This window comes from Panthera uncia, chromosome D2, assembly GCF_023721935.1.
Source record: "Panthera uncia isolate 11264 chromosome D2, Puncia_PCG_1.0, whole genome shotgun sequence".
Classification (NCBI taxonomy): domain Eukaryota; kingdom Metazoa; phylum Chordata; class Mammalia; order Carnivora; family Felidae; genus Panthera; species Panthera uncia.
This window is the reverse complement of record NC_064818.1, coordinates 52,905,952-52,931,794: the sequence shown is the minus strand read 5'-3', so window position 1 is coordinate 52,931,794 and position 25,843 is coordinate 52,905,952. Positions and strand designations below refer to the sequence as shown.

The following is a 25,843-nucleotide window of genomic DNA, read 5'->3' as shown; positions in this document are numbered from 1 at the left end:
GTGAGTTTGATTTGGTCCAGAGTCATGGTTTAGACACTTAGCCTGAGCAGTACCTTTGCAAAGCAAACCTGCCAGGGTGTGCCATGTTCCAAGACAAGCGAGCTACTCAAGCAACTAGATGGAGGTGGAATCAAAACAAATGATTATGAGGGGCTTGTCGAACTGTGTTCTCAGCTGCAGCACCTCTTTAAGTGATACTTAAATGGGACCTCAGAGTATAAATCGGGTCACAGCTGAGGTGGGCAGTTGAACCCCCATCACTGGGCCTCTTCATTCCATCTAGTGGTGGTCCTGGGGGACTCTGTGGAACTCAGCAGGCTAGAGCAGAGACTTTCAGCGTGAGCATTCTGGGACCTATCTCCGCCCTTGCGTCCAGCCCAGGCTGGGCACCCTGCATTCTAGCTTTGCTTGTGGAAATTGTCTTGAGGAGGACCTTTGGCTATTTGTCCCCATGCTTCCTTGGTGGCAGGTGGCAATCAGCCCGCAGGGGTCATGAATGTACCTTCCAGCCTCCAGGTCTGCAGACCCTCTTTGGTTGGGTGGGCTCTCAAATGGGGTTTGCGATGGTGTGGCTTCCGGCCCTGGGCCCCTCCTCTGTCTGTCGGGCCCCCGGTGTGGCTGGATGCTGGTGCAGGATGGTGTGAGTGGGGGACATGTCACCTGGTTCTCTTACCTCAGCCAGATTCCTCCTGATTGTGTTTTGTTTTGTTCACTAGATGATGATTCAGATCTGTACTCGCCTCGGTACTCCTTTTCTGAAGACAGTAAGTGACGCAGAATTTTCTGGTCGCGGGGGAGGAAGAGAGGGTGGTGGATGGGGGAGGATATCTTCCTGTTTTTGGTTTCCCCCAGGTTTGAAAGTCTTTTGTACCCACTTTTCTTCTCTAGCAAAATCTCCCCTTTCTGTGCCTCGCTCAAAAAGTGAGATGAGCTACATTGACGGTGAGAAGGTGGTTAAGCGGTCGGCCACACTCCCCCTCCCAACCCGCTCTTCCTCACTCAAATCAAGCCCAGAAAGGTAAGAGCTCCCCCACCCATCATCAGCTGAGATTTAGGGCACTCACACCCAAGCTAGCAGTGAAGTATTGTCTCTCTCCGCTGGGGCAGGCAGCCTTGGAGGCAAGAGTCAAGCAGACCCGACTTTGAATCCCTGTGCCGTCACTCATGAGCAGTGACTTATTCTGAGTCTCAATGTCCTCATCCGTTAAATGGGCATACGTTTTACACTTATAGGGATGTTGTGAAGATAAAACAATGCATATAATATTTGTAGTTGTGCCTGACTAATGGTAATGGCTCAATTAATGTTGCCTGTAATTATCATGTCTTTTTACCCTTCTCACAAGAGAAATCTTAGCTGTAAGATTTGTCATGTGTTTTTATACTCTTTGTGCATACTGAAGGGGCCCATAATTTTAAAATAAAGCCACACATATTAGTATCTATTTGTTTATGTAACGCGTATCACTGAAAGATAAGGCTCGGACTGGTTACGCTGATGGCGTTCATCATCTCCCAATGGCTGTAGTAAATGACCCGCTTTTCTTTGTTGAGTTCTTATGCCTGATGGAGTAACCTTTTTATGCTTTGATAATTAATTTGAAAGGAAAGCTGAGGATGCCCTTACGTCCTGTGGGTAAACACGCAAGTGCATTCATCTTGAGGTTCAGGATATACCTCAAGCATCTACTGGGTACCTTCTGTGTACGCGTTGAGCCGGATACTGTGGGGGAATAGAAGCATATGTAAATCATTGTCCCTGCCTTCGAGAAGTTTATAGCTTTGCAGGAAAAAAATAAATATAATCACAGTGCAAAATGCAATAATGTACACGCACTAAAAATTTGCAATTTTTAAGGATTCACATTTCACCTGGAACCCATCCTTGGCTCAGGTTAATTAAGTAGCTGTGCCAAAGGCTGCAGTATTGGTGACTACTTGGGCAGGGTGTGAAACAGGCAAGAACATGGTTGTTAATAGCCAATAACATTTGTTGAGTGGTCACCATGGGCCCGGTGCTCTGCAAAGTGACTTACATGTGCTGTCTCATTTAACCCCTACAACATCCCCCTTTTTCAGATGAGGAAACTAAAGTAGCCGTAGGTGAGGTACTTGGCTCAGATCACCATGCCAGCAGCGCTGTAGCAGGGACTGGAACCAGAGCCACCTGGCTCCAGGACCCGCGTTCTCTTGCACTGCACTAGCAGGAGTGGGAGGTACAGGCATGCTTGGGGAATGATAAGCTCGTGAGACAAGAGCAAGTGTGGCTGAGGCTGCTTCCCACCCTTCTTCTCGTTCTCTTCTCTCTGCTTCCTGGTGCCTGGTTTTGAGCACAGGACACCTCAAGCCTTTTGTGAAGCGAACGCAGAGACGTAACTGGTTATTTTGAGAAGGAACCCAGCACAACTAAATGCTTCGCGTCCGGTCCGATTTTATGCTTCGGATATAAAAATTTCTTGATTAGACTACAGTCAGCCAAAGCCAGACCGTGTCGGATGCCAATTTTCATGAAAATAGCTCTAATAGGATTTTTTTTCTACAGAAACGACTGGGAGCCCCCAGATAAGAAAGTGGATACAAGGAAATACCGTGCAGAGCCCAAAAGCATTTACGATTATCAGCCGGGCAAGTCATCCGTTCTGACCAACGAAAAGATGGTAATGTGTATATTAAAGTTCTTTTGTCTCCCCTGCCACGTTCTTTAATCCCGATGCATTGTGCATCTGGGTTACGTTCTTTCTCCCCTGAGGTAGACTCGCTATGTTTCGAAGACCATGAAAACATGAAGCATTTTTACCCTTTTCAGTTTTGCAGGTGTTTATAAATTAAGTCCTGGGAGTCTGCTTTGAAAGAAACCTTATTGTTCTTTGTTGTTCTTTTTGTGCATGATTTGAACTAATTTAAAATCCCCTACTAATGTAAAGATTGATTTTGCTGCTGTCTTTTTAAAAACCTCTAACCATTAATTTATCAGGCTTATTGCTAACTGGACCAGAGTCAGGTTTTTGGTTTTTTTTTTAAGCGGCTCTTATTTGAACACACATAAATTTTGTAGAAGCTACCGGCACGTCACTAAGAGGTAAATAATGAATCTGATGTTGTGACTTGGGAAAAAAAGACCCAGGCTATTAGAATATGTCTTCCCCTTCTGCCGAGTGCAGTATTGAGGACGAATCTCATATTCAGTCTGGTTTCTGATTCTCTACACAAGTTCACATCGCCAAGCGATTGTAAGTGGGGAAAATGGCCTGTATAGGCATAGAAGACCACCCTGGAAACGAGGCTTCTTCTGCGAAGTGGGAAAGAATTTTTACAAACTGATTAGTTTTGTATCTGCCACTCACGCTTCCCTTTTGTTCACCCTTCGTTAGAAAAGCTGGTTCAGAATTCTGATCATGGTTAAAGGGATTCTCCAAAGCTCTATAAAGATTGCAGCCCTCCAGCCGTGCCAGCAGGATGGAATGATCATGCTGGGGTTTGGTTTTTATTAAAATGCAGTTACCACACTGCGAACAGATTAAGTAGGCCTCTGAAATGCAGGTTCAGATTCTTTTCCCTCCACCTCTTCCACTCTACATGCTTTAAGTAATAATTGATTTGACTTTTACTAAAATAAAAATGTGACATCTTTAAAAGCACAAAGGGATAAGTAATTTTAATTGGGAAGAAAGGTCAACAGTGCACAGAAATGCTTTAGAGCTGTCATTCTTTAGCATCACTGTGCACCAAAGTTATTTTAAGCAAAAAGTTCAGAGATGAGCAGAGAATTTTGCCTCTGGCCCCACAGTGCCCTGGGGGTCCTCTCCCTGTTAGAAGTAGAAGAAAATACATGGCAGAAGTTCACCTTCCACGCCGCTGTTCCTAGAAAGACAGTCATGTGCTTTGGCACATTCATGACACTTGAATCACCAGCCTGGGACGCACCGTCACATATCAGTACATTTAAATGACTTCAGAGATTCCATAGCCCTAGATTCTATAGGGTGCTTTCGTTTGGGCAATATTATGGTTCATAGGTGATCATCACTTTCAGGGAAAGCTTGCCCCTTTTCTGAATTTCTTTTTCGTTTCCCCCTCCTTTCCTTGGCTCCTAGTCATTTGACCACCATCCAGAAATAAGAAAAAAACAACATTTTGTTTTTGTGCTTCTCATTGATCCCATAATGGTTACAAACCCTGGAAAGTGACAGTAGTGCCCCTCAGGGGCCTCTGGAGAGTTGTGGTGGCCGCGCACACGGTTGGTGAAGCCCCGCCCGGCGGTCCTACACAGGAAGCTCCCCCGTGTGGTAAACGACCGGGGCCGGCCCGGGGACCGGACGTGAAGGCCCCAGGCGGGCCTGGGAGGAGCACCATGGACAGCCGTTTCATTCAGTGCTGTTCACTCTTTAGCTCTGTTCTTCCTCAGAGAAGTCTTTCAGTTGAGAGAAAAATTTCAGATCTCCTTCATTTCACAGTCTACTCCTCACAGTAGTTGAATTAGTCCTTTATTTTTGAAAATTTTCTCCCTGCTATTTTTGCCACGTGAACAGAAAAGTTGGCACGTAAGTGTCCGTGTGTCTTTCCTTTTGGCATCTGGTATCTGGTTTGCCAGAATTTGAGGACACCTTCCACCCCCACCCCTATCAACACACACACGCGCGCGCACACACACACACACACACACACACACACACACACACACACTTTTGTCGTTAACTGTGGATCAGTATGCTAACTCGTGACAGATGTAGAATCTAAATTTGCTCACAGAAATGTACAACTCCTATTGAGGAGAAAAATGTGTGGTTTTTTTCCCAATTTGAGGTACTCCTGTCTGCTGACGCTTGCCAATTTCAGTAGCGACCTCACAGGCACATCTACCACAGGGAGGGTGGCAGTAGATTGTAGAGGCCGCCTAACAGCTTGTCTTGTCCCAGGTGCGAAGCTGGACCATCCCCGGCCAGTGAAACACTGTGCTGCCTTCCGAATCCCACACAGTACATTTACAGCCTTCTGGCCTCTTCAGTCGTTTAGCCAACTGCTGTGACATTCTTCATAACTCCTCAGCCCCTCTCATCATAGTCTGAGACCACTGTCTTGTCTTGCGGCCTTGGGATTGGAGGTCTGTTGGTCGGGCCTTGCTTTGTCACAAATGGCCTTTTTCTGGCTTTGTTCCTTTAACTTTCCTCTAAAGTCCCTTAAGAGCTTCAGCTCAATTCAACAGATATATAGAGAATAACTTTTATGTGCCAAGCCCTGGCTTAGAGGTTGGGGTCCCTGCCCCCACAGGCATATATTGGGAAGGACAGGAATTAAAATAGTAATTATAGACACGATACAGATTTGGATGTGTAAAACAAGGGGGTTGACCCAACTTGGTTTCTTCCGGTGTACAGTCACTTTGAGTTTCTTCCTGGCTTTTCAAGTTTGTCATTTACCCCTGTTTTAGCTTGGTATCCCCTGCAAACGTAGAGGGTCTGCCTCCTTCTCAGGAACGTGAGAAGGGGATGTCCTATACTATAAAGAGCGCTGGACCTAGGAGTTGGAAGATCTGAGTTCAAATTCTGAGTCTGCCCTAAGGTATCTTGGGGCAAGTCATTTAACTTTCTGGAACCTCAGTGCTTTCATCTGTAAAATGGGAAGTATTATTTGGCCTGCCAACATTACCGAAGCACTGAGTATTGAAATGAGTATTGAGTGGTATTCCATACTTACTGAAGTGTCGAATGAGAGGATGACGTGTGGTCACGTACAAAAGAACTATGAACACTATAAAGTGCTATGGAAATGAACGTACCACATTAAGATTGTTTAATTAAAAATTGAAGCTAGGCTCTGGCTCCTTTCCAAGAAGCAATACCATCCTTGAGGAGAATCAGGCATTTTTCTGGCAGGTCATCTGCCTTTTCCAAGGATTTTGCCGAGCTGGGAAAATAGCCCACGGTAGCAGAGAACCAAGCCTGGCGTTGTGGAACCCACCCTGCCTGCCGGTACAGAGCTCACATTCTGCATCCAAAAGGACGTTTTCTATTTGTCCATTCCATAATTGGATCCACAGCTGAGTTACAAATGACAAAATCAAACACAGATGTCAGTGCCGTGTGGTATTCCCTCTTTAACTCTCTCTCTGGGCACCTGCTCTAGGCCTAAGCAGTTGACATGCCTCCTGATTCAGTTCTCAGCACTGTGTTAACCTCCGCAGTTAACAACACTCTGCAAACAACCTTCGGCAATAAAATGGGTTAATTCTTTCAGGACCTAGTACCAGAACATTCAGGCCATTTCCTGAAAGAGCTGGTACATTTTATTTAAAACAACAACGACAAAAACCTAACCTATTCCCAGGGAGCAGTTTATAAATAGTGTTTAAAAATAATAAACATGACATAGGTTTCATGAAACCCCATCCTGGAAGGGTCTAGGATGCCCCAGGGTCCGAACGGTCCCTCCTGAATAGTTGTGTCCTTATAGATCTTGTGCCTCATTTCACTGAATACATAAAGAATCCGTTTGGAATCCACTATCTTACATCATTTCACAATCCGGTGAGAAGGAATACACCTTCTCCTTCAGGATTTAAGCCCTAAGTCCCTAAAGCCAGTTGGAGGAGGTTTTAATCTGGGTGCAAGAGGACAGACGCCATTTCAGTAGACCTTTCCCTCTGATCCCAACTAACTTACATTCAACGAATTTCAGTTAAAGAAGAGTTCTCTGCCTTATCTTCCTCCATTTAAAACAAAAGTAGAGATCATGGTAAAAATTCTTCTAAGGATTTTAGAAGAAGGGTCTGGTCAAGATCACAAAGTTTGCAGCCATTTCTACAAACTGCAAAAGGCCTGTTAACAGAATGTTAAGAAAAACGTGTCTGAAGGGGCTACTCTGTGAAGCAGTGTCGTCCAATTTCCTTCACGCGTCATTGCCCCGAGGGAGTGAAGTTTATTTTCTATTGTTTTCAATCTTGGTGCAAAATGTATATTTTATATTTCATATTGTTGTCAGAAAATCATCATATCTCTGTCATTTAGTGACTGCCGAGGTTTTCTGAAACATATATACACATATATGAATTTAATGAAGCCATGAGCCTCTGATGCTTTTGTCTGATGTGAACGTACATCTCCAGTTTATTAAGGGGAAACCTGATTTGCTTGTCAGGCATTCATTTGCCGACTAATTATTTCCAGAAACACAAGTGATGCCACAGAGCAAGGAAAACTTTCTAAATATCTGACTCCATATGGAATCCCATGGAATCAAATCATCAGTCTGTGTGAACTGCCTCTTAGAGTTATATAAGGTTGAGATATCTAACTAATTTTTGTAACATAACCCAGAAGTTTTTTTCCCCCCCTGCTCTGTTGTCTGTCTCGTTCAGCTTTTCCCTCACTTTATTTTTCCCAGTTCTTTAACATTTATCTGTGAAAACACGAAGTGTATTCTGTCTGTATTCATCCCCCATGGATGCTCATTTAAAATGTTTTTACACTTGTGTTCTGTTTTTACCTATATCATCTTTCACTTTACTGTTTATGGGACATGATTTCTCACCTACTCATGTGCCATTAAAGATGCAGTATTAACAAATTGGCTTTTATGAAGTGTTGGTATTTGCATTTCTTTTGAAAACCTTAAGGCAGCTTTGCAAATAAATACTAAAACTATATAAATTATTTGCTGTACTCATCTGGCATAGATGGCTAAATGTTTGGTGTGCTCACCAGATTGTTTGCTCCTAACTAACAGCTCTTTGTAAAGAGGAAATGAGGGCTTTCTCTTCTCCCACGATAAAGTTATTGAGGAATAGGCTCATATTCCGATCTGTCGTGGAGGTCAGCAGTATGGTGTAAAATTCTCCACCCGTAGTCCATTTGCCTTCTGCCTTAGGGCTGAGAATGATTCACTCACTGCTCTCTACCACCATTTCTCTGTTTTTATAAACCCATCCTCTCCCACCTGTTTTAGCTCCTTGTTTTTGCTGATGTCTGTAAAAATGGATGATTGCTGCTGTTGAATACAGTTGCTATAGATACCCGGAAACCACTGCATCTCTACTGGCCTGTTCCTATGTAATCTTTGCATAATGTTATCCTTCTCTCTCTTCCATTTCCCTATCACCAACCCCTATAGAGTCGGGATATAAGCCCAGAAGAGATAGATTTAAAGAATGAACCTTGGTATAAATTCTTTTCGGAATTGGAGTTTGGGAAACCGGTAAGTTTAATAGCTTCAGTGGTTATAGACACCTTTTTAAATAATGCTGTTGATGCATTGTTGCCGCTAAACAGTCAGATCTATTTGTAAGGAATGCAGGAAGCAGGGAACAGCCATTTCACTTGTCAATAGTGGGACTGTCTATTCTCACTACAACCTGTAAGCTTTTGCCGAGAAAGGACAGTGAGCTCTGGAATTATTTCTTGCCATAAAATCACAGAGAAACACGACTAATTCATTGCTCAGGACCTCCCACCACTAGCAACAAATATCACACGCCTTGTGGACAGCATTATTTCAGCCACTGGTTTGATTACTTAACCAAAGTCTTTATGGCAAACTGAAGATAAGCAGGAAAATGCATTACACACTGGGAAGACCAGCATTGTCACTGCTTTAAAAAGAAAAAAAATTTTTTTAAGTACATGTGCAAGGGAAGTACCCAAAAGGGCCTTTGTGTGTAGATGTGATCCACAAATACATCCCTGTTATAGGTGACTCAGGGAATGATCTACAAGTTAGGGTAATATTTCTCAAAATTTGAAATGGGAGTTAGGCTCAACACTAAATGTGCTAGAGTTCCTAATGTTTTGCAGCTTCCCTGTGATGTCTCTGAGTTGGCCTTGGTGCAAACTGATTTTTGGCACTGACGGGAGGATTTTCTTAGCCCTGCACCCAGAGGGGTATCAAACAGAAGGGAGAATTGAGTCATTTCTCCACTGGAGATGGCTAGAAACTGACCCTAAACCTCCAGTTACTTTAAAGTCTTACTACAGCTGCAAAAAGAATTTATGGGTGGAGGAATTAAGTGTATATACATATAAAAAAAACCATTTTGTCAGATGCTTGTATGAAACTTTAAACATTGAAGCCAGCACTGGAATCACTGGGGCTTGGAATGATAGTTTTATTTGCAGACAGGAATTTATAGTTCAATAAAATGTTACATTCCATGGTGTACATTTTTCATTAAGATGAAGCCAAAGACAGATGCAGCGGCTGCTGTGGAACTGCTAATTTGATTCAGCGATGCTGAGCTTTGTTAGGAAGTTGAGGCATCTTCTGAGTTAGGAGCGCCTGACTTACAAACATCCTGCTGGTGGGAACAAGTTTCCTTCCTGCTCACCCTGTCCTGGATGCCTCTTAGCTGCTAAGCTGTCCTGAGTGAACAGCGCCACCTAGTGCAGTATAGAGGGATGTGTCTAACCTGGAGTCTGCACCCTCTTCTCTCCCTAGCTGTGGTGCACGCCTCATTTCTCCTTTCTCTCCCTTTTTCCTTTGCTGTTCACCATTCAGACTTCACTGAAGTCCACCTCAGGCAACCTTCTCCACCCTCAAAAATTTAACAGTGTCTTAACCCTTTTCTTTTTCTTAAAAGTTGTTCAAACATCTCACACGAAAAGCTACTTCTGAATCGTGTGGTCCCTTCCCCCTCTGCCAAAGGGGGGAAAAAAAAAAAAAAGACCATGATTGGTATATGTAATAACAATGCCATACCTTCATCAGGGTAAGCAAAAGCTATTAGCTTTAAATTCTGTGTAATGGAGAGTCCATGTCATAGATTTTGGAAGCTCCTCTCAGAATTCACAAATTGCTAGCCATTTCTCATTTGCCAAATAACTAAATTAGTTTTATCTGAAATGTTAACTTTTAGGGAAAGGTGCGAAACAATTTTTATCATGTGATTGGTTTGTTTTACTGAATCTGTAATTGCAAATAATTCTGTTTTGGTTAGCAAAGGGCAGTATTTGAGTCCCAGCATATATTAAATAGGCTCTGTGAATAGCTTGATAGACTAACACTGTTTCTGCTGGAAAGTGTGGTCTGAGAACCACACAACCAATCCAAATAAATGTTGAGGACACGGTCCATTTGTGTAGTGAGACCTTCCTAGAATTTGTATTGCTACTGTTGTTCTAGCTGCCTCTTAATTATTTAAAGACTTAGTGATCCTTTTCCAAAATGTCATTTCCTCTGAAGCCAATGATGTTCCTCGCACAGACCTTAGAGCCCTTCTAAAATGGGACTTTTTGTGTGGGTTTTTTAAAGTAATAAAAGATAATACTGTTGAAGACTTGCCAAAATAACTTAATGCCCATATCCTGAGGAACAGTTTTGAGACGAGTGGCTCCTTATGGTCTAGAAAGAAGCATCTGAAGGGTGGGCTTGTCATCCAGTGGAACCAACTTGATGACTGGCTCTTGCTCCAAGTTTGGGAAGAAGGTGCTGTTGGGAGAAATTTTTTCTTCAGTCCTACCTTAATTGCTCTAGGCTATAATAAGAGCTATAAATAAAAGTGGTGTAAATCATGGAAATTGTTTCAGCAGGTTTTTCACTCATTCAGAAGCAGAATGAAATTAAAACTCTTACCAAATAATATGAATCATCATTTCTATTTTTTTTTTCCATACCAACTCCGGACCCACTTCCCCTGAGTGAAAAGCCTGCCAGAACTTGGACACTAGACATTGACCCTGAACTCCTTTCTTCCTCAACTCTTGCACTTAAAGCCAGCCACCCAGATGAGCTGAAATCTTAGCAAGATGCTGGCTTGTAGTACCTTTTAGCTCGGATACGTTGTTGTAGAATATCAAATAATTCAAGATGCCAGGCACCCTTTTTGTAAGACTTTTAAAACCAATTTAATTTGTAAGCACTGCCTTAACATTTTGCAGTTATGAAAGAAATGACTAGGTAAGATCATAAGTGACTTTAAAAAGTTTACTTCTCCAGGTGAACAGTCCAAGTGTATTAAGTGCTTAAAGATGAATGGTAATTTTTAATAGCACTTACTTTACACATTGCAGAGTATATACATGCACAGAGATTGCATTATTGACCTATTAGCTGTCAGTGATGAAAGCACCTTGGATTCAGATTGCTTTTCATTTGCAGGTTCATTACTAACAGTCTGGATGTTAGTTCTCCCCTCCCGCCCCCCGCAATTTCTGCAGGAATCAACGTGATTTCTAGAAGTAAGCTCAAGGCAAAATGTCACAAAGTAAACCAATTTGCATGCTTCCACATAGTTATAATATTTGCTCAAAATTCTAGGAGCTATTAATGATCTCCTCTGTTCAGGAGTCATTGGATAAGACATCTCAGGTCTAAATAGGCAAAACAAGGTCTACTTGGTGGGGGAGAGGTTCCACAGTTACAAGTGGCTTGTAACTTCCAGATGTCCTACCCTCTGAACCCCTCCTTCATTAAACTTACAGTTCTCTTGGCAGAGTTCTGTTTTAGGAATGCAGCTCTAATTCTAACTTGAAGAGTTAAAGGAGAAAATGAAAATAACCCTATAGTCTGCTGTTCAAATTCAAGTTATGGACTGTTCTGTAAGGCAGATGAAAGGCATGGCTGTACTACCAGCAATGTTATCAAAGTCTAGTTAAGCTTTAAAAGGAGATTTTAAGTGTTGTCCACTGGAATTATCTAGTTACACAGTGCATTATAGAACACCCATTTTGTACATGGATTTCATTGCCACAAACCACAGAAAGCACATTTGGTTCAATTTACCCTCCCCTGGCCAAATCTCCAAATTCACAACACTTATTAAGGTATAATGAATTCTACCGTGGAGAAGACTGCTTCAAAAACATAGAATCTCAGTGTCCATCTTAATTTGAAAACAATAGTGAGGATGTATGTCAGCCGTCTCAACTAAAAAAGAAAAAAAAAGAATAGTGAGGAATTTCAGAGTTTTGATTTTTGTTCAAATTGGTGTTAATGCTTTTTTTTTCTTCTGTTTTCTTTTTTTATGTTTTCAATGTTTAGAATCCAACAATGATTTACTCTTGAGATGTAGACCTAGAAAAAAATTCCCAGTTAATGTTTCCAGCTCCTAAATCCTGCAGAACCCTTCCCTGGGCGGCCCCCTCAGGAGGCAGAGTGCCTGCTCCCTGTGTTTTGAGTTCACTTCTCTGTGTTGATACAGTTCTCCTAGTGTGCCCCTCTTCGTTTGAGCCAGTCTCCGTGTTTGTCTTTATGTCTTTATGCTCATTTCTTCATTTCCTCCTCTGCTTCCCGTCAGCCTCCCAAAAAGATATGGGATTATACTCCTGGAGACTGCTCTATCCTTCCTAGAGAGGATAGAAAGGTAATTCCGCTGTGCCTCCTCCGTGGGCTGTGTGTGTGTTCTCTAGCCTGGTTAGTGTGAGTGTGTTGTGGGGTTTTTGGTTGTTGTTGTTTTTTTTTTTTTTTTAATTATTATTATTTTCTCAAATCACTTTTTTTTAACTTGATAACTTTTTTTTTTTTTTTTGGCTTGGTGATAAAACCATTTAACAAAGTCTGTAAGACGTCTACTAATGTTTAGAGGTTTATAAAGCAATGCCTTATTCTCCTGACATATCCTGCTTGTCACAGTCACTAGACTCTGAAAAGAGCAAAAATAGGTCTTTCGCAAAAGGTAGGTTTTTGTGGTATTTGTAGTTCTCTCTAGCGAGTAGAATAGCCTTTTGGAGCTCTGATGACTTGAGGATTTGTATTTTCTCTGCCTAATGTTGCATTCTGTTTTCACGTCTGCACCTGATTTCTAGTGAGCTCTTGTGTTCAGTCATGCCATCTTTGCCTTATTAAAGTATAGCGCTAAACCAGCTCATTTTTCAAACTTAACCTTCCATTCTTTCTGCCTCTCCTCTAAACTAAAACATGCTTTCCCATCTTTTCTTTCTCAAACCAGACTAATCTAGAAACAGATCTCAACCTCTGCCCAGCAGAGTTAGAGGCAGATTTAGAAAACACGGAGACGCTTAATAAAGCACCCGGGGCAAACTTGTCACAGGTATTTCCTAGTTTTTCTCACGCTGTCGGTTCCTCTTCCAGCTCGGTTTTGTTTTCTTCTCTGCTCTCTGGTTTCGATACAGGCAAGGCAATGAGTGGTAATGCTGCTTCTTTTTAAGCTGCATGGCTTTCTGACTCCTGTTTTCCTCTCCCACCAACCTAATTTTTGCCTGGATTTCTTTTGAGCTTGGCATCTTCCTTAAAGGAGACTTTTCAAATATACACAGGGTGGCTGGTGATTTAAATGACCCCACCCCCGTATCATTGTCTTTCTGTGCTCTCAGAAGGTGACCCTTTCCTTCCCTTGCCTCCATATACCTTCTCCAGATTTTCAGGGAGCCATTTTTGGGGGGCACTTTCCTTGGTTTTTTTTTTTGCAGCCTTGGGAGATGCCAACCTCAGAGATCATTTTCAAAAACACAGTGGCAGTGATTTGAGTGCCTCTTACGTGCCTGGCACCATCAGAGCGTTCCTATTTGTCATTTGGAAGGTTAGAAAGTTCTCCATGAAAAAATGCACTCCAGAGGCCAGACAGCCTGGCCACAAACAAGCATCTGAAACTCAACCTGCATGGGTATTTTTAAAGAGAGCTATGTCAAAATGTGGTTTATTAAAGGATATGTCAGAGAGAGAGAGAGAGAGAGTCCAAGGTAAATGGGTTGCCAAGGGAAGAAACATACCAACTATTTGGACAACCACCCCCAGGGCTCCCTGACAAAATAACAAAGACTCTTACAAGGAAAGGGTATCTTTACAGAAAATAAAGAAGGAATGCAGTCACTGCTGGAGAGGCTAGAAAGGTCCACAGACCATGGCAGGAAAAGTGGGAAATCCTGTGGGTCGTGTTCTGTTTAAGCAGAACTAAGACAAGGAGGGTCTTGAGAGACTTGGGTTATGAAATCTTGTGAGTGCTGGACCCTAAGCCAGGGAAGGAGTAGGGAGCCCATGGGATTATGGCAGCAGCCAAGGCAGGCTGAAATAAGGTCAGAAGCTGCAGAACTGAAAGCAGATCAGGAGAGCTGGGGTTCGGGAATCCAGAATCACAAAAGGATGAGTGCACCCAGGCCCCTCTTCAGAACTTGGGTGAGGCACAAAGGTGAGCCACAGTGCACACAATCAAGGCAGATATATCATGGAGCAGGGAGAAGGGGGTGGGGGGTTTCCAGCCAGGGTGGAGACTGGAACCGGTTGTAGCCTCTGTGGGATGGAAGGTCTGAGCTAGTTTGAGAGTGAGAACCTCAGGTAAGTCCTAGAGTGCTCTGGGGCGGGACGGGAGCGTGAAGATTCCAGGTCCTAAAACAAATCAGGGATCACTTTTCAAAATAGTCTAATAAGAGCAGTTCTATTATACATACAAGGAGGGAAGGCAGCTGGAGAATTACTGAACTCGCTAAGGCCTCCTTGAAGTTAGAGACAGCTTCCAGTACATGGACCACTACCCAGGCAAGGTGGGCACAGAGAAGGGTCTGATGTGTGAACTTTGCCTTCAGAAACATGACAGCTTCGTCACACTCATGCATAAGGCTCTCCAATTATGCACAGCAGTGCCTGCGAAGAGCTAAAAGAATGGTATGGGCTCTGAGTGCCAGGAAAAACTGACCTTGTGGAAGACTTCTCCAAGGAGTTAGCCGGGATCTTAAAGGATGGGTGCAACCTAGGTACATGGTAGAAATAAGGGGCATCCATGTGAGGCATGGTCAAGAGCACAGAAGTGAACACATTTAGCATGTATGCAGGGAATAAAGTAGAAAATTCACCTGTAATGGAAAACTCGGTAGTAGTGGAAGGTAGGTATGGGAAAGAGGGTTGACCCTGGATTACAGAGGCTCAGAAAATATGGCTAAGGGGATGATTTTGTCTACAGACCAATGTTGTGATTCTGGAATTGTTTTTGGAAAGTCTGTGTCCTCACTCTAGAGAGGTGAAGTTGAAGGGAGAACCCCCAGTTGGAGGTGCAGAAGGCATGGAGGCTACTGCAGTGGTCCCAGCATGGAAGGGTGAGGGCCCCCACTCCAGCACCAGCATGAAGGGAGGCGAGGGGTGGATGTGACAGCGCTCACAGAGGAAGTTGCAACAGGACATTTTAACTGGTGTGTAGAACAAAGAATTGGGGGATGGATGGGGACAGAGGCAACTCTAGGGTTTTGGCTAGGAAGTCAGAGGGGTGAGGACCTTCATACATCACATAAGATTGATGGGGAGAAAATCAGCACAGTGGTAAGACGGGGTTAGTTTTACGTGATTTATTTTTGAAGCATTGGTTGGGTATCATGTAGGGAATATCCAGTAGGCAGCTGGAAATCTAAGACGAGGTGTCCTGAAAGAGGCAGGGGCTTATAAAGTCAATTGGAGCCACCTGAAGAGAGTGATGGGTGAAGCCCTGGGAGCAGATGAAAGATGGAAGGAGACTCATGTGAACGGAAAGGATGAGAGAACAGCAGCTACCCCCTGGGATGTTAGATGGCATGGAACAGGAGAAGAAGGGGGAGAGTCAGAGGGTGAACAGTTCAGAGAGTTGAAGAAAGTACAACTACCCAGTGCTCCAGAGAGGTCAGCAAAAGAAGACTGAGGAAAGGTCAATGGACTTGATAAACTGGAGGTTTCTAAAAAAATCTTTGGAGGTTGCTGGGTGAGTAGTTGCTGGGAGCCAGGGTAGAGAAGAATCCGGGGGTCCCCCAGGGGTACAGCACTGATTGAAAATATGTGATTGTGGAAGGAAGGAAGGAAGGAAGATGTTCCCAGAGGGCTCCACAAGGTCATGCAAAAGTTTTTCCAAGATGGAGACCAGGGCATCATCCTCAAAGTGGAGAACACCCAGAATGGGACAGGTGCCAAGGTGGGAGATGGGCAGGAGGGCTGGAAGGATGAACGTGGAGGTAAGAGCCGCACCTTCTCTGAGGAGTAAGGATGGGCAGCTGGGGTGGGGGAGGGCAGTGTTCTCATCCTGGGGCAGAGGTGTCCTCCCAAGTGAAAGGACCCAGCAGGTGAGGGTGGGTGTTCGGCAGGCAGAGGACCAGGCAGGTGAGCCCTGATGAAGGTTGCTTCCTGTCCAGTCTTCTCCTCCCTCTTGGTCACTCTTCCCTTTCTTTATCCTGGTGTTTCTCTCCTTCCCCCTAGTATCTCCTTCCCTCCAGATAGGGTATTTCCCTTGAAATAACCACCATTGGGGTTAGGAGTATCTTTAAAAGTTAACTTTTTCATCAATTTATTCAACTATCTCATTATTTTTAAAAAATAAATTGAGCCCTTTGCCTTTTTTCCTCCAAGACAACAGAAACCCTCAACTATGTAATTATGTTGCCTTTTCTCTGCATGTAGCTCTTGGTTGTTTTCTTTCTATTGGGTAGTGGCCTGTAATTTTATAAAATGCTCCCCCACTCAGACTGAAGTGGTCATTCGTGGGCTTTGTGAAACTGCATTTCTCACACATTTCCACATTCTAAACCTGCAGTGGTGAACAAATGATCTAAATACAGTGTGGTCTTTTCAAATGCATTTTTGTACTTTCTGTACCTAAGATGTCAGGTGATCCTCTCTCTGGATGTGGCATTGGGTGCATGAAGGAGTCTCTCTCTGGTGGGCTTGGCCAGGGGCTCTGAGGGCTGGGTATAAGCCGGTGAAGGCTGTGTTGTCCTCGTCACTAATGCATGTTGGCCAAATGGTGGGCTATCTGCTCTGCGGATCTATATTTAAGCATAAGCCAGGGAGCCATCTTCCAGTGCACCCAGAGAGCAAGAGTGCCCGCTGGGCCAGAAAGCTTCCAGCACCTAGACCTTTCCGGCCAAGCTCCCCATCTCCCAAAGGTCCTTGGTTGGCTACATTGGGAAAGGAAAGGGGCTGCTCTCTTTCCCCTTGGCTTGGAGTGTCTGAGGTAAAATAAATGATCTACATTCTTTTTTTTTTTTTTTTTGACCTTTACAGAGCTCGACGGTCAGCCCCACTCCAGAAATTTCTTCAGAGCTTCCTGGATAGTAAGTTGCCACCATTTACATGGCTTACTGTATTAATGTCAGAAATGGGAAGAGGCTATGTTTTGGACCCAGGTGTTTTGTTGGCATCAGTCTAGTGGCTTTGGTGATAAGCAGCAATTTGATTATGTTCTTCAAATTATTTTTCTGTTTTCTCTTCCTCTTCTAAATTAATTTTGTGATGACTTGTAGTATTTTTGATAAGCTTTTTCCTATATGGGCATCTTTACCTTTAGGATGTGAGTCTGTCTGAGTTTGGAATCAAAGTTCACTCATTTGCTGGTTGTTGGTTGGGGTGTGTGACTGAGATGGGCCACACTGGATATAAAGGGGAAGGGGCGGGGAGTTGGGTCCTCGGGCAGCACCTCTCACGGGGAAAGGTGGAGCCAAGAGGGGGCTAACTTGTGAGATGTGGATTTATTTCCTCATACCAGTCCAGATTCTGCCTGGGTGATGCGTGCACACTCCACTCCACGGAGTAGCCGCCAGTCTCCTTTCCGCCTCCCTAGACCATCCTGAGCCCTGTGCCACATTACTTGCCACACGGCTGACACGTTCCAGTGCCGTCCCCTACCCGTCACCTACACGGCACATGGCAAGCACTGAGCTGGTACAGATCGGCCCGGAGCCTCCCTGTCCCCAATGTTGGCACCTCTTAGGGCCCTTGTTCTGTTGCTGAATACCTGAATCATGCTCTTGTGTTAAGAACACAAGATAATTTATCTGTTGATAAATTATCAGCTCCCTGAGAGCAAGGGCCGCATCTCTGTAGTACCTGATGCACCCAGTGCATTTGGGAGCTTGTTGTGGTGGGAGCTGCTTCTCGTCGCCATCGTATCCGTATCTCATTCTTTGAAATATGATGAGAAAAGGCACAACTGGTACCTGTTCCATTGGCATCGGGTAAACCCCACAGTGAGCAAAGTTCACCTCTTCAAATAGAAGCCTGGCTTAATCTGAAAGCTGAGTCCATGGAATTTCTGGCATATGTTGTGGTCACTTGGGAATGAATGTCCTACCTCCCTTGCCAAAGAAGGCATGCTACAAGAGTAGTTTCATTTGAAAATCAGTCAGCTGGGTTTAGGGTATTTCAGTGGGAAATTGGAAAAAAATCTTAATTCTTTTAGTATAGTCACCAAATCTCTGGCTGGATCCATTCTGTTCATTTTTTCCCTATAAATACGGGTTAAGATTATGACTAAATTTACCCCAGAGCGTAAGAAATGGAGAAGCTACATTAGGACAGCAGCTAGAAGGGAAGTTACCTGCTTTCTTGGAAAAGTCCAGGCATAAAGTCTGTCACACCTAATGCGGGTTTGGTCATCAGACCAGCAGTGCGATAGACCTCAGAGCTCAGATATGGTGTCGGGACCCCCTTCCTGAGCTCCCTCCACTCGGGGCTCTGAGGCTCACTGTCATTAAGGAGCTAGTTGGGCTGTGCCTTTGGCTGTAAGGATGACAAGTCCCAGGCCATCTAGGTCCCCAGAGATGTTCTTTCAGAGGTGACATCCACCAGATGACCTTAGGCTACCTGCAGGTAAAGGGCGTCTTCGAGGCCACAGCTCCCTGCAAACTCTCCATGGTCCCTGGGGCCACCTATTTGTCCCCTTGACAGTCTTGACACAGCCCAGTGATTGCTGGGCTGATTGCTCCAGATCTTTCCCTGCCCCTACTGTTTTCAGGATTGCCCAGTGTTAACCCTTCTGCCTGGACTCCACCCCCCCCCCCCCCCCCCCCCCCGCCCAAACCTCCTTTCCTTTCCCCATCTCCCCAGAGTACATGGCACAGAAGAGGCTGCTTCTGGTGGCCGGGTGAATAAATTGTCAATGTGCCTTAGTTAATGGGTGAATTCTTACTGGATCTAACGCACGATGTTTAGTGTTAAAATAAGAGCATAAGATACAGTCCCTTAGTAGTTTGTGGGCAAAACACATACCCGGAAGGATGTTGGTAGCTGAAAAGGCAAAGTGGCAAATGAATGAAGGAGGTTAAAGGATTAAAAGTATTCAGGTTTGGGCCCCCTAGGGTACAATCAATCAATATAATAACTTAATAAAATAAATCGTAAGTAAAAGTTTTCAGAAGAAAAAGCAGTGCCCACAGGCTGTCAAAGTTAGGAGCACAGGTCTTGAGTGAAATAATTTTAGTGACTTAATTGAACATGTACTATGAGCCAGGCCGTATGGTTAACATCTTATGTACGTTCCCTCACTTAGTCCTTTCACCATTCCAGGGTCAAGTATTATTTTTGATGCCCATTTTATAGGCAAGGAAACAAGCACATAAGGCCATGTGATGCCCACAATTCCACAGCTGGTACCCAGCCGAGCTATAGCCAGAAGAGGAATAATGAAGTTCTAGGAGAGTGGATGATGTTGGCAGTAAACTCTCATCTGCACCGTACTGACTCAGAACTGGGCAGTAAATTCACAGAAAGCAAGCTACAATTGACTGGTTCTGAGGGATTAGAAAAACAACGTAGGCAACTATTTGTAATACTGTGTTAGCAGGATTGAAGGGGGCTAACGCAACTGCTTAAAAGAACACGTGGCTTTCAGACGTTCTGAGTATTTGTGTACCTAAAGATATTTGCTGTGTTCATTTATCAAGCACTCTTATTTATGTCACTGAGCTAGGTCTCCAAAGACCTCTGTTTCAGCCATAGTCTGGCTCTCATGAGCTACTTGGCAGGAATACGTGAGTTTTATCTTCCTGCTATCCTACCAGTTGGGGATTTTTCAATAAGTCAGGCTAGGTTTCCTTCCAGTTTGTTTCAAATGAGTAAGGTTTTTCTGTATTTGGAATTGGTGGGGAGCCAGCCTCAGCACACTTCCTGACACTCGGGGAAGTGCACAGCAAATGTTTGCTGAATCAATGAATGTGCCTGGGAGTCTTTATTAACTAGCATCCAACTTGCTCAGCACTGAGGCCAGCAACTTTTGCAGACTGAATCTGGCCCCTCTGACTGGATAGTTGGGAAGGACGTGTTGAAAGAAACATTGGCAAGACTTGACTTAACCCCAAAGACTGAAGGAGGAGTCGCAGGACAGCCCAGGTTCAAAAACATTGGGATTAAAAAAAAAAAAAATTCTAGATTGATAGATAGATAGAATGAGTCACTAGAGAAGTGATGATGTTGTTTTAAATCTACGTTCTTATCATATCTTGGACAGTTTAGAATTCTATTAATTAACATGACTACATATCACACTGTTAAAAGAATGTGCATACAGAGAGGAAGAAATTCACCCATAGCCCCAATATCCCAGTATAACTACCAGTCCTTACTTTCAAAAAATATATATGTATTTGTTTGTTTGTTTTATTTTATTTTTGAGGGTGGGGAGGGGCAGAGAGAGAGGGAGACACAGAATCTGAAGCAGGCTCCAGGCTCTGAGCTGTCAGCATAGAGGCCAACATGGGGCTCGAACCCATGAACCATGAGATCATGACCCGAGACGAAGTCAGATGCCTAAACCAACTGAGCCACCCAGGCACCCCCAAAAATATATTTTTTATGCTTGCAATCACAATGTCCAATTTTGTATGTTATTTCCCTAGAGTTATCAGATTTTAAGTCAGCCCTGACTTAAGATCTGATGATTTTCATCATTGTCATTTCTCTTTTTATTTGAGAGAGAGAGAGAGAGAGAGAGAGAGCGAGCGCTCACATGCACACACAAGTGGGGCGTGCGCACGAGCGGGGAGGGGCAGAGAGAGACACAGAATCACAAGCAGGCTGCGGGCTCTGAACTGGCAGCACAGAGCTTGATGCAGGGCTTGAACCCACAAACTGTGAGATCATGACCTGAGCCAAAGTTGGATGCTAACTGACTGAGCCACCCAGGTGCCCCTCATCGTTGACATGGATTAGCACTAATTCTTTAGCACTAATTCATTTTTTGCTTAACTAAAGAGGCTTTTCTCTATTTGGCCAGCAAGTGGCACTCAAGAGCACGCTGCTTTTTCCTCAGAAAACACTTTCTTTTAACCTAAGATCAAAACACAAATTTTCACCTGAAGAACTATATGAAACTCTCCTGGGCCTTGAAAATGTTTCAGAAATCTGCATGTAAGCATTTAATTTTATAGAGTCATTTATTCCACTGGTATTTATTGAAAAGCAGTGCTAGGCACTGGGCATGCAAAGATTAGTTAAGATGAACTGCCTGCCCTCAAGGGGCTCAGAGTGTGATGGGGACACAGGCTTGTAAATCACAATTAGAATCTGGTGTGGTAAACGCAGTGCTGGGACCCAGAAAGAGTAACAATCACATACTGTAAATATAAAAGGTAATTTTTTTCATGCAGTACAAAGGCTAAAGATTTTCTAGACTTCCTCCTCCAAAGCCACAGTTAAAAAGTTGCGCTTTTTTTTTTCTTGCTAAAAACAACAAATGGTTCTGAACAGTGAATTCCATGAGGCTGGAATTTGTCGCCTGTTTTGTTCCCTGTTGAAGCTCCACCTGGAAGAGTGATTCACACTTAATAGATGCTCAAGAAATACTTGAGTGTATAAAATGAGCAGTGGAATGAACTACTGAGAGCTTTTCTAGAAATATCATTGACAATGATTTGCAGAGATGACTGGAGGGAGTCAGGGCGGAGGAGGCAGAAGTGGTGGTGGTGAGGCGGTGGCCAGAGAGGTCAAGGGAAGGGACTGAAGTGAGCTGTGTAGGACAGGGAGGAAGCAGGACTTGGTAACTGGTTAGGTTTGGGGAGCAAGGAGAGGGAGAAAGGGGTTGATTCCCTGGGCTTTTTGTCTTGGGCGAGAGGAGACAGAAGAACAAAGCCGGGCTTGCTTTGGAGCATGTAGGGGTTAAGATGCCTGAGGAACACCGAGGTGGAGCTCTCCAGAAGGCACTTCAATGTATGTGTCTGGAGCTCAGAAGAAAGGTCTATATGGTAACAGGTTTGACGGTGGATTTCTTGGACAGTCTTACCATACTTAACAGTTTTACAGGTGAAAGAACTTGAGAAACAGCTTGCTTCCCAACAGGTTAGCCTTAGCTGCTGCACATTGCCTTCTGGAGTCAGGCTGGGGTCCCCCAGAGCCCACCTGGTCATACAGTTGCAAGTAGTTGGCCCTAAGGGGATTACTCCATTCTCTCACTTTATTCTTCCAGCGAGTGTTTTCGTTGAATCCCCTTGAAACTCAGCCCCCTTTGCATCTTAGCCAGAGGGCGAATTGTCTGGCCTGTCTCCTCCTGGCCTGCTGCTCTCTTTGAACTGAAAACTGGCTCAGCCCAAGCTGCTGAGAGCTGAGCTCCAGTGCTGAACTTGGCTTGTTTTGTTATGTGGTCGGTAGCTGCCAGTGCTGATTGGGCCTTTCTCATCAGTCCGGGCTTTTCTCATCCTCTCTGATCTCTTTGAACACAGTAAAGACCCAACAACTCTGTGACCCTCAACAGTTGCCTTCACCACTCTGGCCCTCAGTTTCCCTTTGGTGCGATGGGACAAATGATGTCTGTCTTTCCAATAATTAGGAGATCTGATGGACAGCTTACATTTTAAAGCATTGTTCCAGAACTTCTAGGAGACCCCAGTTGGGAAATTTTACACATCTGGAAAAAGCATGTTGGCTTTGGTATCAGAAAGAAAACAATTAGCTATAGCAAATCCATTCTGAGAGGTTTCCTGAGTTGCTGGTTTGTCATTCTGGTGGGGAAGCAGGACAAAATGGTGATAATGGATGGAATGAAGCCAGAAAGTGGAGTGGCTGCAGGCAGGAGGGGATTTCTGACAAGTAGTGAGGCTGCGAGGTATGAAGTCATGGCAGAGTGATGACCAGATGAAGCTGGGCAGACCTGGAGAAGACCGTGTTGGAAATTCTGACCGAGGCTGAGGCACTTCAGAGGACAGCAGGGTAGAAACCTCCTTCAGTCCCTCCCCGGTGCTGAGGGAGGTCTGTGAACCCCAAACCAAGGCCGGCAGGGCTTAAGAGACTGTCCCGTCACCACAGCTGAAGGAAAAGTCAGAAAATGCAACCGAAAAGAGGGTAGGCTCTAAAAGGGAAATTGAGATAAGGGGCAGATTTATGTTTACTTATGAAATTCAAAGTTAAAGCCAGTAGTTTAGGGCTCCTGGGTGGCCCAGTTGTTAAGCATTTGACTTTGGCTCAGGTCACGATCTCACCGTTTGTGAGCTTGAGTCTCGCATCTGGTGAGCCGGAGCCCTGCATCACGTAAGCTCAAACCCCAGTTCAGGCGAGCCCCGCTTGTCTGTCTTTCTCCCCCCATCTCTCTGCCCCTTGCTCGCTTGTACCCTCTCTCATTAATTAATTATCTAATTAATTAATTAAAGCCTGTAACTTAGATGAGCTTGCATTTATTTAAAGTGGCACATAGTGCCACCAGCTGGTAAATCACCTTTATGGGTCGTCCTGCCTTCTAACTGGAGTTGACGCCGTGTCAATCAGAGGGTGGGGAGGAGGGGTGGGACACTGTTGAGCACCCCTGCGGGTAGAAACAGGAGAGCCAGAAGCTGTGTGGGTGGCAGCCCTTGTCCCCAGGCCTCTGAGCCTGGCAGAGCCATGCCTCTGTCTCCGGGGGTGGGAGTGGGCACCTCCAATCGGGGACCAGGGTGCCAGTAAGGACAGCCAGCCTAGGCCTGGGCCGTGCCAAGTCCCTGCAGTCTTACTGTTGCCACCATTCTGATGACTCCATGGTCCCTGATGTCAGGAGCCAGGAGCCTAAGTAGATGTGATGAAATTCTTATACTTGTGAAAGAATTTCTAAAAACATGATTGCATAAATCGAAGCAAATCCTTAGATCACGTGTACCAATTTTACCATCAGAGAATTTGACCTCATACTCATTCAACAAATATTATTTATTGAGTGTATTCATGGACCTGCTCGCGGGCCCCCTGCCAGTAAGGGTACAGCCTGGGAGAAAGAGATTTGTTGTATCATGCCCCTTCCAGAGGTTTCTTCTCTTGGAGACACACCCTGGAGGCTGCTCTGTAGACCCAGGTCACTCGCATGCTTTTAGGTTCTCAGCTTTGAGAGTTGATTTTCTTTCCCCTTAAGTGTTCAGTAATGTTCTCCTGTCTTGGCTGAGAAAAGGGGAAAAGCATTTGATCCCCTGACATGGGGCCAGAGAGAGTGAGGAGAAGGACCTCGGGGAATCCTGACTCCCCTGGGCAGTCTCCTGAAATAGAGCATGGAAAGCTTTGGAAGCCAGTGGTGGGCACATGGTAAGGAGCTAGGAAGTGGTGGCTACCATGAGGGATGTCACCAGTGCTAGAAGCAATGGGATTGCTCAGTGGAACTTATGTACCCTGAGGTGCAGACATGGCCTATTCTACCAGAGTCTCCACCTCTTTTCCATTTCTGACTCCTGGGCTCCAGGGCCACTTGTCCCAGGGGTACATTCATGGCAGGTGACACTTGACAGTGACACGGAGCTCAAGCATCCTCAGGACTCCTGTGCTGTGCAAGCCTGGGCTCTTGGAAGGCACTGCCTCTTCTGTTGTAGGGAAATGTTACATATAAAAGTACAGTGGAGGGTGCCATGTGGTGCCCAACGACAAGGCTCAAGTTCCAGCGCTGCCATTGCACGGACGGTGGCTGCTTGGACAAGTGCTGATCTCTCAGTGCCTCCTTTCCCCATCCAAAAATGGGAAAAGTTGGATTGTTTGTGAGGATTAAAGAGAGAATGACCGTCAAGCCTCCCCCATACACAACTGTCACCACGTTGTGTAGAGTCATCGTTGTCATTATCTGTGACCACAGGGACCCAGAGGCTGTGTCATATGTAAGAATAATCCCATCATCGATGGATGGGTAGAGGGAAAGAGATGGATAGGTATGTGATAAGCAAATGCAGTCCAGTGTTCTGTGTAGAATCTGGGGGTCCAGAAGATACAAGGGTTCACTATATAATTCCTTACATTTTTCTATACACTTGATAATATTCATCATAAAATATTGGGAGAAGCAATTCCATCTTCAGAGCTAAAAAATCCATACAGATACTAGTAAACCGAATTCAGTAGGACTAAAAAGCAGCCTAGCAGAAGCCTGAGTACTTTTGTGGGAAGGAGGTCATTCTCTATCTGAGTGAGTGTATATGTGTGTCTCCGTGTGTCAGTGGGTGAGGGCGTAGAAAACAAGGATTAGGGGAAGGGAAGGGCTCAGTGAGTAAGTGCTCTTAATTTTTTTCTGTACCCCACCTCATTCCTAAAAGGATTTGTGGTAACTTGCAAAAATACCTAGAATTTCAACAAGATAAAAATAAACAGAAGATGCAAATGAGCAAGAGTTTATACTCCTATTATATTTCAAAAGGTTCTGACTACAAATTTTGAAAGAAGCTGGTGCAAAATGTGGCTGGGATAGTAATGGCATATAGAATCCCAGGTTCCCCTTTGGTGACCGGTTTTCCTGGAGACCCAGGATAATTGTTGACTTCAGTGCTCCATCAGCCAAAGTGCTTGTGAAGAACAAGCCAGAGAAATAATCCAAGTGGTGAACTTGAAGTCACCAACTTTGGCTGGCAACATGTCAGAGGAGGCTCCGCTCATGTCTTCAGCTGTGCCATCTTGTCCCCCAGCACCCACCCTGCCCTCCCCGCCCCCTTCTCCCAGCCCTCCCTCCCCAGACAGAGTTTCTCAGAGTTACTCTTTTAAAGCACAGATGCCGTCATTTCTTTTCTTTCCTTTCCTTTTCCTTTGTTTTTTAACACGTATTTATTTTTGAGAGACAGAGGACAGAGAACTTGAATGGGGAAGGGGCAGAGAGAGAGAGGGAGACACAGAATCTGAAGCAGGTTCCAGGCTCTGAGCTGCCAGCACAGAGACCAACAAGGAGCTCAAACTCACAAACTGCGAGATCATGACCCGAGCCTAAGTCGGCCACTCAACCCAATGAGCCACTGGGATGCCCCCAAATGCCATC

The 25,843-nt window shown here is 44.6% G+C and overlaps 1 protein-coding gene across 42 annotated transcripts in view; it reads left to right on the top strand.

The window, feature by feature from the left end:
* The window catches only part of SORBS1 (sorbin and SH3 domain containing 1), a 116,652-nt gene that overhangs the window by 54,849 nt on the left and 35,960 nt on the right, over positions 1 to 25,843 (top strand). For 15 of the 42 annotated variants that reach the window (XM_049645471.1, XM_049645436.1, XM_049645445.1 and 12 more), the window contains 7 exons: positions 717 to 764; positions 889 to 1,018; positions 2,543 to 2,657; positions 8,107 to 8,190; positions 12,224 to 12,289; positions 12,875 to 12,976; positions 16,897 to 16,946. In XM_049645471.1, the coding sequence (XP_049501428.1) occupies positions 717 to 764; positions 889 to 1,018; positions 2,543 to 2,657; positions 8,107 to 8,190; positions 12,224 to 12,289; positions 12,875 to 12,976; positions 16,897 to 16,946 (595 nt within the window). The remainder of the gene's footprint in view (positions 1 to 716; positions 765 to 888; positions 1,019 to 2,542; positions 2,658 to 8,106; positions 8,191 to 12,223; positions 12,290 to 12,874; positions 12,977 to 16,896; positions 16,947 to 25,843) is intronic. The other 27 variants (XM_049645444.1, XM_049645450.1, XM_049645453.1 and 24 more) reach the window with 3 other exon arrangements.